Raw genomic sequence first — 17414 nt, forward strand, 5'->3', positions numbered from 1 at the left:
GTGTAACTATAATAAATTTCTTAATGAATCCAGAGCGCGTAGGCCTGTTTCGTTACGTTAGAACAATTAAAATAATTAGATTTTCCAAAAGATAAAGATAATAATAGAAGAAACTTTTCTATTGAATATTACACTAAAAAATTACAAAAAGGTGAATTACTTTCGCGTAATTGGTTGCTGTATTCGATTTCGCAAAATGCTGTCTTTTGTTATACCGTAATTGTAAATTAGTTTTAAATAGTACTGTTTCAGTTTCACTTGTACGGTGGATTCAAATATTGGCAGCATTTAGCAAGACGGTTGAATATTCACGAAAGAGCAATATGCATGCTGAATGCACTAACAAATTAATTAATTTGCGCAAAAACTTAGAATTACAAAATACAGTAGATGCACATCATCAAAGTCTGATAAATCAATAAAAAAAATAAGATGGCAATCAGTATTAAAGAGAATTGTTCTTAGCATTCAACATTTGGCAAAACAAAATTTGACGTTAAGAGGTACTAACAAAATTATTCAATAACAATAATGGAAACTTTTTGCAATTAATACAAATGATTGCCAAATTCCACTTAATCGGAACACATTCAACGTATTCAGATTGATAAACTTAATGTGCCACATTGTTTAGGATAAAAAATTCAAAATGATATTTTAAATATAATAGGAAATAGTATAAGAACAAAAATTGTAGATAAGTTACAGGAAGCTAAATATTATTCTTTGATTTTAGATTGTACACCGGATGCCAGTCATCAGGAACAATTGACAATTATTTTAATATTTATAATTTATAATTATGAAACAAAAATTAGGGAACTTTTTAGGTTTCTGTGAAATTGAAAATACGACTGGTAGTGGGCTAACTACATTTATTTTAGAATTTTTGGAAATATATAACATTAATATTCAGAATATGCGTGGGCAAGGCTATGACAACGGCACCAATATGAAAGTGTAACGGTGTTCATAAAAAAAAAATTAGATATAAACCCACGAGCTTTTTTCATACCTTGCGCTGCACATGCTTTGAATTTAGTGGTGAATGATGCGGCAAAAATATCTTTTGAGACAATTGATTTTTTTTGGAATTATAGAGGAACTTTATAATTTTTTTTTTTTTTTTCTATACTAAACGGTGGGCAATATTCAAAAAACCAAAGTTTCAAATCATTCTCTGAAACTTTTATTGTCTGCAGCCAAAGCAAATGAATTTATTTTCGTTATTTTATTTTATTTTTAACATATTTATTTAATGTATCATAATATATGTTATTTTGTGTTTAAAAAATAATTTTGTATTTTGGAAATATTTCTTTTTAAATTCCCAAAAAAAAATTTATATAAGAAAAATGACCGGGGGGCATAGGGGCGGCAAAAAGAAGTTTGCACCACAGCGACCATATAGCCTGGCGTGGCCCTGTACAGACAGACATATTAAATCTTGTAATATGGCCTAGGTTGATGATGTGCCTAAAACACGCAACCTTTTCAATTACGATAGAACATCTTTAAAACCTTTCACAAAACTAGACGAAGTGCTCAGTGAACATTTGAGTTAAAAATAGAACCGAAGAGGCGATGACATTAGATCAGAAAAAAATGGTAACAATAATTAGATGAGATTAAATTATAGCAATGTTTGCAAAGCAAAGTGTGTAGAGTATTTCCATAATTACTTTATTATTAAAAAGATTGTTGGAGTTAGATGCAAGCGTTTTGAACCTAAAAATCTTAAAACGAGTCCTAAATTTGTCTTTGATTTCATTCTATAATGAAATTGAAAGCACTAAAATTTAAAGCTCACGAAATACTACCAAATTAGATGGTATTTCCAACCCCTTTCATAGTCAGGAAACGTTCGTTTCTTAAAACTTCCTGCATGTGCGGAAGTGAAACATGAAAAATCGTCTACCTAGAAAAGTTAAAAATATTTTACTTGGTATTTTCTTCCCAGTCTATCCGCTTCTGCATACAAACAATAATTGTTTACTTGGGGGGTAAATAAATGGCGTAAAGTCAATGTTTTACAATTACAATAACGCATTATATTAATTGATATACAATAAAGGAACGAATCAGGGAGAGCAAAACAGAAAGTTCTAGAGGTAATGTATCTTACTTAATTCACTTCTAGAGGGCAGATATCAATGAAAACCGCAATCCCTCTCCCACTACAGTACCTGGACTAGTTTAAAGTTCAAATTATTATTTTGACAGCACCGGAGCTAGTCGTTCAAATCCATTTTGCATATTTGTCGATACAAATACGGGTACACAGACCGATTCGCACGTTGTGTGGGCTGTAAAGCAGGAAATAACATTTGCGAGAAGATCCTACTCCTCTGACTTACGTCGACTAACTACAGCTTCGATGCAGTTAGTCGACGTAAACTGGAAGAAAAACCCGCTTTTACGGGATGGAAAACCATGCTGTCCTAACCTGAGACCGACTAACTCAGCCACGTTGTGAAAAGACCCTTAAATTCCTAGCGTCATTGACGGGATTCAAACTTAAGTCTTTTTCTCCGGGTTTAGGGAAAACGATGTTGATACCAACTGTGCTACCCACGAAGACAAAGTTGTGTGGTGAGCATTAAAATCATTGCATTAACTAAATATTTTAAATCCTCCGGGCTGCAATTAAACTATGAGAGGACAGGATATAAACTCAACTTCATATATTTCAGTATGACTAAATAGCATCTAAATTATTATCATAATGTCAGTAGATTTATACTGACATTATGACAGTATTTCTGACATTATAGCCCTTTATAATATTTGATTTCAATAATAAAATTCGTAGTCTTATTTTTAAAATAAAATCAGAAATTTCATTATACTGAGTCTTTTCTTTAATTATACAGGGTGTTTCAGTTAAACGTTTCAGAACTTCTAAGAGGGGTAGGGTACATCCTGACAACTCGAAATCATATAGCAATGTGGGGTCGGAAATGCTTTCCTGAAGCGGTGTTGTACACAGAAGCACCATAAAGAAAAGAGACCATAAGTGGGAAATCGTTTTAATAATACATGAAAAGAAGCAAAAGGTACATGGATTAAAGTAAGTGTTCGAAGTTTCTTCCACGGGCTACAATGCACGCCTCACATCTCCGACGCATGGACATCCGAACATTCTGGAATACTCCAGGCGAATTTCCAATTTCTTCGGCAGCTACTGCGATTCTTGCAACCAGCTCCTCGGCATTGTCAACAGGGGTGTCATAAACTAGCGATTTCATATGACCCCAGAAATAAAAATCAAGACATGATAGGTCGGGTGACCGAGCAGGCCAACGCACGGGACCACCACGTCCGATCCACTGTTGACCAAATGTGACATCCAGGTAGTTACGAACATCTCCGCTATAATGGGCAGGGGCTCCATCGTGTTGGAACCACATTGTCTGTTGCGTCGATGCAGAAATCTGTTCATCTCTCAAAAGTTGTGGCAATACTTGCTGCAGAAAGATCAAGTAGATAGGTCCGGTTAGACGACACGGTAACAGGTAAGGTCCGATGAGGTGATCTCCCATAATACCGGCCCATACATTGACCGAAAATCGAATCTGTGCTGCACGACGTCGTATTGCATGCGGGTTCTCGACCGCCCAGATATGGTCGTTATGCGTGTTGAAAATTCCTTCCCTTGTGAAGGATGCCTCATCGGAAAACACACTTCAGCAGGCAAAAGGGGATTTGTAGCACATTTTCCAAGGTACCACTGTGCGAAAGCAATACGACGTGCATAATCCTCCGGTTGCTGTGTCTGGACACGCTGCCTGGAGTATTCCAGAATGTTCGGATGTCCATGCGTCGGAGATGTGAGGCGTGCATTGTAGCCCGTGGAAGAAACTTCGAACACTTACTTTAATCCATGTACCTTTTGCTTCTTTTCATGTATTATTAAAACGATTTCTCACTTACGGTCTCTTTTCTTTATGGTGCTTCTGTGTACACCGCTTCAGGAAAGCATTTCCGACCCCACATTGGTATATGATTTCGAGTTGTCAGGATGTACCCTACCCCTCTTAGAAGTTCTGAAACGTTTAACTGAAACACACTGTATATGTCAAATATCCCTGATTAACGTACTGTTATTCCCAGATTAACATAATAACTCTGTAGTATCACACTCAGTGTAGTAGAGAATGAAAAATATCTCCAGGAAATTGTACAGTCAGATACGAGGTTCTCTGAGCGGCACAGACAGGCTGCTAGGACACCCAGTGAGGTTTTGTCAATGATATACAGAAATTTTGCCAGCAGAGATAAGGAGGTGATTATCTCATTATATAAAGCAATCCTTAAACCACATTTCGAGTACCGCATACAAATTTGAAAGCTTTATTTTAGGAAGAACGTAGATCTGTTGAAAGGAGTGTAAAGAAATTAAACGAGATTAGTGAGAAGAACAAAAGGATGCTTCATTTCTACAAATTGCAGAGTCTGGGGAGACGATACAGTTTCAAGGAGATACAGGTTTTTAAGGCTTTGAATGGATGGAGTAAGTTAAATGCTGATAGAATCGTTCTCTTGTTCAGACTACACATATGAGGAGACATAAATTCAAATTGAGGAAGGATGGTTGCATCATAGTTGTGCTGACGTTTGCCTTCAGCCAGCAGGTTCCACAAATTTCCATCTGGGGTTCTAGAAGCGACAGCTTGAATAAATTCAAGGACGAACTAGACAAACTATTGGAGAGGAGGGACAAGTTATATGGGCATTTTTTTTTTTTTTTTTTGTCTGATGTTGTATAAGCTTTCTTTTTGTATCATTTGCCACTACAAATACTTATACTAACATGTTTTTATAATCACTGTCCTCCCCACATCGAATGAAAAAGACCTCAGTTCGAATCCCGCCAATGACGCGAAAAATGTTTATGGGCCTTTTTCACTATTTACCTGAGTTAACTGGTGTCAAGCGGGGGTAGCATGGTTTTTCTCCGAAAACTCTGGATTTTCGCGATAAAACAGCAAACGACCACAGAATGCATGCAATGTACAGTGTACGTATTGTGTACAGCTCAATACTACCTAAGTTGCTAGTGCGACTTCGGTAGTATTGACTCTACAACAAAACGAAAAATATTAGCTCCAAATTTGATCGAGGCCATATTTTCCGTACTAAACTTAGATCACTCGCGTTCACACTAACGCAACCATAATAATCGTAAGCGAATATGTCATCATTGACCATTTTCGTCAAGTGGCGATGTAATGTGCTGTACGTTGACCAAGAGAGAAAGTACCGCCACGAGAATGAACTCGTTGTCATCACTAATGCATTCTATTTTAGAGGCCAAGGAGTGATAAGATGATTAGCGCACTTTGGTTTTTGATTAATTTTAAAGAAAAGTAATCATATAAATACATAATGAAGTAATACACTCGATTCTGATCTATAATCTAAATATAATATCTCCATTCGTCCTCTTTTTCCTTAATTGACTAATCCCTCCTCTTCGTAATAAACTGTTTGGCGATTACCGTGGTTTCATTATCGTGGCGACAGGCATATCTCGTGGCATATTCTAAAAATCGGACACATTCCTAAGACAGATAATTAGTCATTTCCGGGGATTCTATAGTAACCTGACTCCAAACATAACAGTTGTTAAGGTAACCAAACCAGCCCTTGGATATCCCAGGGCATTTACACATAGAATACACTCAGGGCTGATCCTAAACCAAATACCATCCCAACAGAGAAGTGTCCCTAAGGTATTAGCATTAGTACATTATCATTGTTCGTTTAGTTTTTGTGATATACGATTTACGTAAATTATTCATATTTTTGATCGCTGCCAAAAAATATTAATATTTGCGCTATAGAATCTGCAAATGCACATTTAGGGGCTCGATGCTATCCTGTGATAACGTAGGCGGACGAACATTCCTATATAATCCCAAACAACACTTTCCATTTAGGTGATACTATACTCAAGGTGGTGAAGAACAAAAAAGGAACAGGGGTAGTAGCACAGCGCGACATGAGGTTTTCGGAGCAGTGCAGACAAGCTGCTAGGACAGTCCATAGGATTTTGTCAATAATATACAAGAATTTTCCCTGAAGGAACAAGGGGATGATTATCCCGTTGTATGAGACAATGGTCAGGCCACATCTTGAGTACTTGCACAGGTCGTGAACCCTAATTTTAAGAATGATATGGATCTATTGGAACAGATACGGAGAAGAGCAACAAAATTAGTCACAAAAACAAAAGAGTACACTTACAAAAAACATCAGGTCTGCAAACTGCAGCATTTGTAAAGTAGGCATCTGCGAGGAGACCTGATAGATGCGTGTAAGGCTTTAATATTTGTATTACTGTAGTACGAAATTATGTTAGAAAGCAAGCTTATTGAGCATCAGCCAAAAAAAACCCTAGCTCACCTGTCCAACCTTCCTAAAAATTTCCCTAGTTCTTCCTTCAATTTAGTCAAACTACCCACTTCCACAACAAAAAAATGGGAGTTTGTTCTAACAATCAACCGCCCGCATGCTGAAAGCAAACTTCCTCAGTATCGTGCAACCAACCTTCTCAGTTTGAATTTATGCCTCCTCATGCGTATAGCCTCAGCAAGAAAAACACCATCCACATTGAGCATACTCAATCCATTAAACGCCTTGACCACTCAATCATATCAATTTGCAGAACTGAAGCCTTTCATGGAAAGGGCACCCTTTTGTTCCCTTCACCAATTTCATAAATAAATTTTCTGTTTATACTCCGGCACGACAACCAAGTCAGTAGAGTTTACAATAAATCGTCAATACAAATATTTATCGTATTTAGTAGTCACGAGCTTGAACCCCGGTCCACTCAAGGAACGCGTGCTATGCACTCTCGCCCCTGACCACTGGGCTACGTCAGGCCTTTCGTTGCTGTTCTCTCGCCCGTTACAGCAGGTAATGTGTATTACCACATTGTGTCTATTAAAACCAACTATACATGAGTATAGTTGGTTTTAATAGACACACTCATGTATATTACCAACTATGTGGTAATACACAGTTGGTTTTTTTAATCTGGGAATACTGCTAACCATATGCAGTACCTTGCATTTGTGAATGTTAAACTTCAACTGCCATTTCTCAGCCCACCAGCCTAATTTGTATAGTTTTTGTTGCAATAGCTTACCTTGTTTACACTCATTAATCACCCTGAAAACCTTTGTATCATCTGCACACTTAAGCTAGTAAGCCTGATATACCTTCATCAATATCATTAATAAATAAAGCAATAATGAGCCCAGCACTAAACCCTGGGGTACTGCACTAATGACATTAGTCAATGAAGAGCAGAGCCTATTGATAAACACTCTCTGTCGTCTCTCACTCAACAATCCCTTTATCTACAGCAGAAATTTGCCCTTAATGCTACACTGCTCCCGTTTGTACAGCAGTGTTTTGTGTTCAGTATTATCAAAAGCTTTCATGATATCCAATTATATGATATAAAAATTACTTTTTGCATCCAGGTCTTTTGTTACTTCATCATACTTCATAGCACCCAATCAGGTTGGTCAGACGAGAGTTCCCCCTTAACAAATTTATGCTGTGACTGCGTTAATTGCATTCCTGTCTAGATGGTCGTACATTACTTTTTTAAAAAGTGAATCCATTATTTTTCCCGCAACAGACGTAAAGCTAACGGATGTGTGATTACTCATGTCATATTTTGATCCCCTTTGTGAATTCGGGATACATTCGTACATCTCCAGTTGCTTTCATAATTATGGCTAACGGTTTGCTTACTTCCTTTGCTGCTTCCATTAATGTAATCGGATAGATCTCATCGCCCCAGATCCCCTTTTTCTGTTTAGCTTCAACAATTTCTTTTCCACTTTCCGTTCAATAACCACGAAGTCATTTAGCTCCCCGTTAGAGCTGGATAAACTTCTAGCAAACCCTTGCCTAAAGAATTCCTCGTGTGTGAATGTGGATGCAAAATACCTGTTCAGTTTGTGAGCAACTTAATCAGGGTCGGTCATCAACAGTTAAATTATTGTCATAATGGTGGCCCAATGTGATTTAATTCCATCCTTCTACTGATAATACACTGTATTATGGCAGCCAGTGTTCTGTTGCCATTTTTGAATAAAGTCCCTCTGTACCGTTTTGTTTCCGTTGTGTCGGTGTTGTTTCCTTCATTTCTGTATCTCAAGAGTATCTCATTCCTTTGGTATGCTTTTCCCATATCCAGGCCACTATGAGAAGCTACAGGTGAAAACCTGACTGGTCCTTAAGTTTTGCACACCAGTGTATAAGCATAGAAATCTTTGCTACTCTTCTTTTCATTCTTTTCCAGAGATTTCCTTAGCTTACCTAACCTTCTTTGTGACTTAGATTGCAGATTAGCTTATATCTACCATAGGCTTCTATATCACCTAATTGTTTATTATATACATCCTAAGCATTTTTTCTTTTCTACCATCTGTCTCAGCAGTTCACCTGACATACTGTATATTTAGGTTTAAGCCTTGAACAGTATTTCTTATGAATTTCCCTGAATGCTACCCACTTAGAATTCTCTGTTGGTAACATCAGTTGGTTCTGTCGCACTGCTTAGAAATTATAATGATCCACCATTATAATCCACCTAGTGGGTCTTTTATCAACAGATTCTTAATGCATGAAGAATCGTTGCTGGTAACCTAAACTTTAAAGGAAATAAATTGAATAAACTAAATGCTGATGGGCTTGTTACTCTTTCGCGGACGACGCAACCATAGTGGGACATAAATATAAATTATTAAAGGACAATTGCAAGATATACTCTATGTGCAAAAATTTGCTTTCATCCAGAGCTTATTAAATTGTAGGAACAAACTTTCATCTGCTGTTGTGGAAGTGGATAGTTTGAATAAATTTACTGAAGGTTTAGCCGAACTGTTAGAGAGGATATACAAATTAAAGTGAATTTTTTTTCTTTTCTTGGGATGACGCTAAAGAAGCTGGCTTTTTTAGCGTCATCAGAAAGTCACTGCCCATTATTCGCACTACGTTAAGAATTAACTGCTCCAAAGAACGCAAATGTTTTTTGAAGAATTTTGCCGTTTTATTGACCTAATTGTCACATTAAATTGTATTATTATTTATTATTAGTGGCCAAACGGTGCAAGAAGCCTGGGGCTTTTGTAGCATCAGCCAAAAAAAAATTTTCTGAATTACCCTGAGAGAGAGAGTTACCAAAAAAAAAGGAAAGAATGATGATACCCAGCTCAGGACCTGGGTGTGCCAAGCCCATACTCACCAGATGTGATCCCCTGGAAGTAAATATAAGTAGCTTTATAGTCCAGTCACGCTCGTTATTTTATTTTTTAATTTAGCTATAAATTTTGTAGGTTATTATTTAATATACGTAGAAACTTTGTATCGTTTGAATCTTACTGCCATTGTTATAGTTATAATATGAGTGGACGAGAGGAATTTTTATCGGTCTTTTTTCACAACGTGGCCGAGTTGGTCGGTCTCAGGCAAGGGTAGCATGGTTTTTAATCCGGGGATACTCGAATTTTTTCAGAAATTCGAATTTCACAGAAACCTATAAAAAAAATCTTATAAACTAAAATGAGAATTTTAAAACTTTTTTTTAAAACTGAGACAGTTGTTTAAAATGTCGAAAAAAAAATGGAAATGAGCATACAGCTGTTTTAAATGTTAAGCGCCTATGTAGCTGTAAATATTCGAAAAATAAAACTTATAATATTTACCCACATGGCAATCTAATTCAGTTAGAAATGAAAAATTAACATCATTCTTAGATTTTTTCATTAATTCAACAACTAAAAATTCCAGCGTGAATCTCATCACTGTGAATCAGGGACGGCAATATGCTATCAGGAGCCGTTGTGCAAAGTCGAAAGATGGATCTTCTCGCGGCAGCTTCTTTCCAATTGGAACCTCTTTCTCTCTCTGAACCATTTCTCCTTTTGACGGCCCCTTTCATTAGAGCCTCAAGCGCCTGTGCATAAATCCTTCCCTGTCGTTACCACTGAATAAATAAATTCAGTGTTCAAGAAAGAAAGATTAGAGCACTTTAGTGGGATTTTTGAATGACTGAAAAAAAACACATTTTGATCGCCATTACTCCCCCTGCCCCCTGTAGTACCCCCCGATGGAAACTATAAAGCAACTCGGAAGTGTTTATAATGAAGTTATAACCACCTTCTCTGAAATGCTCTACATCCTTCCTGTCTCGTCATTTCCTATCAGGAATGTACAATTACAATTCAGGGCAAAGGTACTCATATCTCTCTAAATTATTGCAACACTTCTCGAGCTTTAAGTGGAGGAGGTTGCCTATATATACATGTAAGACACAGTACAGTCACTTATTTAAACAAGTGTGAAGTATTTCGCTAACCAGTGTTTTTATCGGAAAGGTTATTAGCTCAACTTCCGCTATTCAAGATAACAAAAATGAAACGTTTTGTGCTTTCCTTAGGATAACTCGTTGACCAAACACGAATTTGGATGGTCTCTAATATGAGATGAAAAGGTAAGCTGTAAATATTATATATGTATTTTATTTTTTTTATTTTTTCAGTAAGCAAATGGGAAAAAGTTATTTATACTTCTTAACAAAGCAATTGAACAAGCAGGTGTAAACAGTACACCATTTTCTGACTTTCCTATGTGGTCTTTCACGGAGTGCTCAAGATTTTTTTAATCTAGGCGTAAGAAATTATACAGTAGCTTCAGCCGTCATGATCGTAAAAATATAGTAGGTGGACCAGAAGTTAAAATTTAATTGTTATAATAACCACTCTTCTACCAAGTGATATTAATAATATATTTTATTAGCTTTTAACAAAGCAATTAAAGCACAATAGGTACGTGGCATCGGCAAGCAGGAGTCTGACAGCAGCCAATGTTTAGCCTGATGATAGGCAGCGGTAAGTTGCCTGAAACGTCACCTTGAATGTATAATTGTTTTGGCTATAAGCTTAATGAACTATATTATTAATATCACGTGATAGAAGAGTGGTTATTATAACAATTAATTTTCATGGAAAACAACCACTTAACGTCCTTCCCTAACTGTATTGGACCAGACGTTACTGCAACCAAAAAAAAATTAGTTGGTAGTCCTCTGAAATAGAACTAGAGAAGTTTTGCGTACTTTTGATCTTATTGCAACTGTCAACAACCATCCAACTTCTTCATTTAACGATTTGCCGTCTCACAAATTTTGAATGAACTATGGCGATTTGAATCGTATAAAGAACGATTCAAATCATCATAGTAAATTTCTTTAAACATTCCTCGACGAAAATTCAGCTTCTGGTGAAACCCTATTATTGTTAAACGAACCTGATCAGTAGTTATAACGGTGTCTATCATTTCTTCCTCTCATGACTGCAGTTGCATAATAGTTAGATGCACCTGTCATAAACATACTCGTAAAAACAATAGCCTTCCAATAGGACTGGCAGACTAAGATATTACCCCGGACGTTAACATGGGATATACAGGGGAAGGCGTTTGTTCCATATTAGCTACATACAAAGTGGTATCTGAGAGTTTTTTAGTCAACCATGGGCATATGTATAAACACTCAGTAGAAAACCAGAAATCTCCAATTATTCTTAAAGAACTGGAACATACTGCCACTTGATTGGGTTAAATTGTTTTAAAATAAGCACTGACGTAGCTAAGATCATGAGACTAGTATATTTCGTAAAAAGGCCAGTTTCTAATCAGTTTCCTGATTGAGGGATTAAAACCGTTAACTTCAGGGAAGGGAAAAAATATAGACCTTCGCTCAGTACCAACGAAATCTGTTTCTCCCATGCTAAAGTTTTTCCAGTCACTACGAGATTCGAACCCAAGAATTTTGTTATATGTGGAAAAACAGCAGTCACTCTGCTAGTCTTTGCAGCTAATACAGTGGCTGCTTTCTGCCAATACACCCGCAGGATAGATATCTTCGGCGAAAGCGTTTGATCCAGATTGCAATAGCCTTTTTGATAAACGAAAACAAGAAAGTACGAGTAGAATATGGAGATGCAGAAATTATTCCATATCAAAAACATAAATGGACAAATGTAAGCCGCCCATATGGACCGGCTCACGTTTGTCCATTGATCAATAGGTTTGCATTTGTTCATTGATCAATAGGTTTGCATTTGTTAATAGGTTTGCATTTGTTCATTGATCAGTAGTTAGCTCATTATTATGTTGAAGAGACAGTTTTTCTCTTCTTGCGTTGTCTGTATGGCTCTGAGGAGTGGGATGGACCTCTCCCTGCTCCCTCAGATCCAACCTTCAGTTGGCTGTTCTGGTTGAGTGAGATGATTTTCCTCTCTAGCCTGTCTTACTGCTGGCTGCTTCTCTTGCTGCTTGTGTTTTGATTTAATTTTGTTCCCTGCGGGGCTGATTATTTGTTGTATTTTTCTTTCCTGCCTGATTGCAGCTGCAATCAGTTGGGTTTTTGCTAGTACCATATAGTTCTTGGTCTAGCATTTTTAGTTGTAAATGGGTTTTGGTTCCGAGGGGTGGGATGGACCTCTCCCCGCCCTCTCAGATCCAATTGCTTTGTTGGCAATTGCCATCCATTTTTTTTTTTTTTTTTTTTAATGCTTACCTATGCATTATTGTTAATTCTACGTGTCTTGTTATTTGAAACAAGTTTTGTTTTTCGCAGCTTGTGGTAGCAGCTTTGCACTTGCTGGTTATGTACATATGTTTATAGATTAGATTACTTGTGCAGAGACATTTTCTCTGCATATTCATTAATTATTATGTAAATTATCCATTTGCTTTCATTTCATTACACTTGTATAATTAGTAATAAGATTATTTTTTCTCCTATCTCATCCTTGTTTATTGCAGTGTATTAGCCTTTGTAACCTTTATATTAGACTTTTACCTTGTATTAACCTTTACTGTAAACCCCTGGCTTGTAGCCGTGAAGGGTATTGTGTACGGCATATGCATTTTGTATGCAATAAAGATTTCTTCTTCTTCTATTGTTTAATACTTAACTTATTATTTTGATTTGTTATACTTAGATTTAAATTTAGAATTGCTTTTGATTCGGTTAATTAATTTATTTGTACAGTATTTATTGGTTTTGCCTTTGGCATATCTTTGCCTTGGGTGAGTTTTGTTTGTCTCTTTGTGTTTTGTATATATGTTTCTGCATTTCTTCTGGTTGACTATTTCTGTTAATTTCTTGGTTGACTAATTTTTCAGCCAAGATTTTAATTACTTATTTTGCAAATATTGTATATTTTACTCTCTGCTTATGCAGTGTAATTTGTTAAGTAGGCCGCCGTAGCCTAGTGGTCAGGCGCGCGGGTGTATAAGTACACGTGCCTTGAGTGACCGGGGTTCAATCCCGTGACTGCTGAATACGGTGCTGTTTCTTGTATTCTGCCTATCTTGTCAACTCCTCTGACTGTTTGGTCGTCCCGGAGTATAAACAGAAAATTTATTTATTTAATATGTTTCCTGCTATGTTTCATATCGGTGACATAAGTATTTATTATTTATCTTAATTTATTCTTTTAAGTGGCTATCTAATAGCCACTTGTACATTACCTATGTTCTTTCCTTGAGACTTTTCTTTTTCCCCTTGTCGGTGCAAGTTGGGCTTCCTTCCCGGCTAGGGGAAATCTTTCTTTCAAAATTACAAGCCTTCAGGCTTCAAAATTTTACCTCTTCAAGCTCTCTCGCTTGTTAGATTTTCCAACTAGTGTTTTCCTCTTTCCTATTTCTTCTTTTTCCTGAGAGAGTGTTTTGCTCTCTTTTCTTCTGCTACTTTCTTTTCTCCTACTTTATCCTCCCTATTCCTTATTTATTATAACCGGGATTCCACTTGTTGGAATCCCACTAAGTGTAATTTAGATAGTTCCTGGAGCGCCTCCACGTGGCTAGGGACGGGAGTCGGGACGCAGGTAGCTTGCTCCCTGCCTCCCGGCTGCTAAGACTCCAGGGCCGGCAAACAACAACCATCACAACACACATATATACTTACACACACACACTTACACACACACTTGCCGGCTATAAATAACCTACAGATGCTACAGCGGTATATAGGGGTAACCCTGGAGACCGCAATCAATACAAGAATACCTTGTCCCTTGATCAGTCCTCGTGGATAGAACAATAGTTATAATCATCACTCTTCACACACCGTATAGAGAAGGCCCGAGTTCTAATCGCGTCAATGACCTAAGGAACTTTTATGGGCCTTTTCCACTGCATGACTGAGTTAGTCAGTCTCAGTCGAGGATAGTAAGGTTTTCCCCACGGAAACTAGAATTTTTTGTCCGGAGGAAAAAAAAACGAAGAAACACACCCAATTTACAAACATAATACACACGGCTATGTGAGCTAATTCTAAGGTGACTCTAATATGACAGGTTTTTTTTTTTTTTCCCTTGTTCATTAATACATGAATGTGTCAAAAAGCATGTCATGTGAGTGTCTCTCGATTAGCATAATCCTTAGAGTTAACTCCTCGCGATCAGCAAAACGACTACAGTCGCTGTTCTTCCACTTCGTGTTCCACGAAAAGTTTCGGTTTCGATTTGTGTCCCTGGCAGAAATTGAGAAATACTTCACTGCTTCACTTCAGGAAAGAAATAATTTCATAGGATTTTTTAATTCCGTGGCCAAGTTAATTATTCTTGTGGAGGGACTTATGTTTTCATTTTATTTTTGTTTCACCTAAAGCCTGAGCGTTTTAACCACATAAAATAAGAGTACCAGTTATAGTACACCTTTCCAAAGTGGGTATTGAGACACTTCTGGGTACCGAGTCGTCCCCCAAAGGGTGTCGCCAGATTGACATAATATCAGCATTGTTTTCACCATGATGTCCTTTCACTACAAATATTGATGATATTACTCGTAATTTTTTTTTATTAAAATACAATAATCAAGAGTAATATATTAAAAATTTACCTAATTTATTTTTACATGCTTCATAGTAGGTGGCCAGCGAACGCTAATAACTGACGTAGTTGATTTCAAATGGCATTGGTTCAAATTATGATATTAGTATGGTACATTTTCCTTTTTTGTATCTCTGTCAGCATGTTTTTGGCTCGAAACAAAGGAAATTGCATACCGTTGCATTTACTATCAGGGGAGAGGTCGAATAATTACGAAATTCTGGATGGGGTCGCATTTTTCTTGACATAGATAATGTGCCAAAGCCAAAAAAGTTTGCGAAAGTACTGAACTATGGACTACAGGTGAAGTATAAACTAAGCTCCCACTTTCTTATGTAAACCTGCCCTTTTCATGAAGTGGGGCATTCCTTCAGTAAAAACATCACGTGTTCTCCATGCAATATAAAGAAAATGTGCACATAGTAGGGAAGTGCACATAGTGTGTGTGCAATTCAGTGCGATACTAACAATTTAAGTGAATTTGAACATGGTATTGGAGTCGCCACCAGACGAGCCGATGAGTGTCTTAGAAACTACAACCTTGCTGGGATTTTCACATACGATTATGTCTCGAGTACATTCAGAGTGGTCCAATAACTAAATAATATTCAGCTAATGACAATCCTGTGGTCGGAAGCAGCTGGTTGATCTGAGAGGCCAGTGGAAGCTACAAGACTTATGCAGAATATAGGATGACTTGTGTGGGCAGGTCAGGCGTTTTTCCACAAACCCTCCGAATGTCACTGAAAAAGCATGAAACTGCTAAGCCGGTCATGAGTATTATGTAGGGTTTATATACAGTGTGGTACTGTGTTTGTATTGTATCACTGGGCTCTTAGCAACTATCCAGCAGCAGTCACCAGGAGAGTTTCTGACTAGTTCCCATCCCTAACACGAAGAGGTGGGACGTCCACTCATTTTTATGTTGCCTTCTGCCACCCTAGGGCTTTGGAAGGCAAGCCTTTATTACACCTACAATATCACAAAACGCTGGCTGGGCTGCCCTAGTTCTTGTTCAGAGAAGAGCAAGGTGAACCTTTAAGAAAGAAAAGCAAGGTTTAACATAGAGTGCTGGGTTAAAAGAGGAAATATTAAAATATATCCCCCAAGGCGAAAATAGAAAAAAAAACAAGGGGAACCCTAAAGAAGGATAAGAATGGATACAATTGTGGGGGGGGGGGGGCGGTAAACGCAAAAACTTTCGGAGACACCAAATATGGAATAAATCCCGCTTTCCTTTTCGAAATAGTAGTAGTAATGACAAAGGATGCAAGAAAGCAAGCTTATACAGCATCAGCCAAAAAAAAAAAAAAAAAACACACACACACACACACACACTTCCCCCATCCATATCCTCCAAGAATTTGTCTGGTTCTTCCTTGAATTTCTTCAAACTATCCACTTCCACAATTTAACCGAGACTATAGCCAAAGAATCAATTCAGATAATCTCTAGATTCATTCGACTGGGAAGACGCGATACTAGGAAAACAGAAAAATAAAACTATGAAATTATTACTATTACTGCTATTATTACTAATGTTGAATACTGTTATTTTTAATATCCTTTATACTGAACAGATTTTTATCTATTGCAGAAATTCTAACTGTGCTGATATGGATACTATTGACACAAGTTGACTGCCCATATTTGAAGTAGTTTATCGGTATCCTACTCATTACAGATATGTGAATTCTGTTCCAAAATACCCCAGTCAATATAGTTTCAATGATGATAACTACAGGAGTTCCAGGAGAAGAAAGGTATCCTCAAAACTCAACTGCAAACTATACCTTCGCTCAAACTGTTAATTCATCATTCTTTAACAACACAGGATTAAACGTGACCGAAAAACCTAATCAATCTTCGGATTTTGTTAAATATTATCCTGTCATTATAACAGCTATGGTGCTTTCCTTAGTGTGTCTGCTGATAACTATCGTAGTATACCGACGGCTTCCTGAATTTCGTAATATTCATGGCCAAAATTTGCTGTCTTTGTCATGTTGCCTTTTCGTGGTGTTCATATTTTTGATACTGGATTTATTATTACGTATGAAAATATCTAGAAGTGCTTGTATTGGAATTGCTATAGTTATTCATGCAGCTTTTTTAGCAACTTTCTTTTGGACAAATGTGTTAACTTACGATATCTGGAGGACGCTAGTAGATATGAAACCTTCTCGAGACAGCAGCAGAAAGAAGAGTAGATACTGGAAATATTCAGCATATGCCTGGTCAGCTACTATATTAGTATCACTACCTGCTTTTATTATAGACCATATAAACTCAGTTCCCATCAAATATCGTCCCAGTTTGGGAAAACAGCGCTGCTGGCTTAGCCCACAAGCTTTTTTCATTTATTTTAATGCTCCAGTTGGAATTGTTTTGCTTAGTAATCTCGTGATGTTCGTCTTAACAACAATAAAACTTCTAGAAGTAAAGAAAATGACGTCTTTGCTCCAAATAAAAAAGCATCAAAGGAGG

At 37.1% G+C, this 17414-nt stretch overlaps 1 protein-coding gene across 1 annotated transcript in view; it reads left to right on the plus strand.

The window, feature by feature from the left end:
- Positions 1–10405: 10405 nt before the first annotated feature.
- LOC150079407 (G protein-coupled receptor Mth2-like) overlaps positions 10406–17414 on the plus strand; it is a 37744-nt gene continuing 30735 nt past the window's right edge. Inside the window, exons 1-2 of the mRNA XM_090383054.1 lie at positions 10406–10519; positions 16525–17413. Of these exons, the coding sequence (XP_090239180.1) occupies positions 16656–17413 (758 nt within the window). The 5' untranslated portion in view covers positions 10406–10519; positions 16525–16655. The remainder of the gene's footprint in view (positions 10520–16524; position 17414) is intronic.

The sequence above is a fragment of the Mastigoproctus giganteus genome, chromosome 10, assembly GCF_048544385.1.
Source record: "Mastigoproctus giganteus isolate SK-2022 chromosome 10, ASM4854438v1, whole genome shotgun sequence".
In the NCBI taxonomy this organism is placed as follows: Eukaryota; Metazoa; Arthropoda; class Arachnida; order Uropygi; family Thelyphonidae; genus Mastigoproctus; species Mastigoproctus giganteus.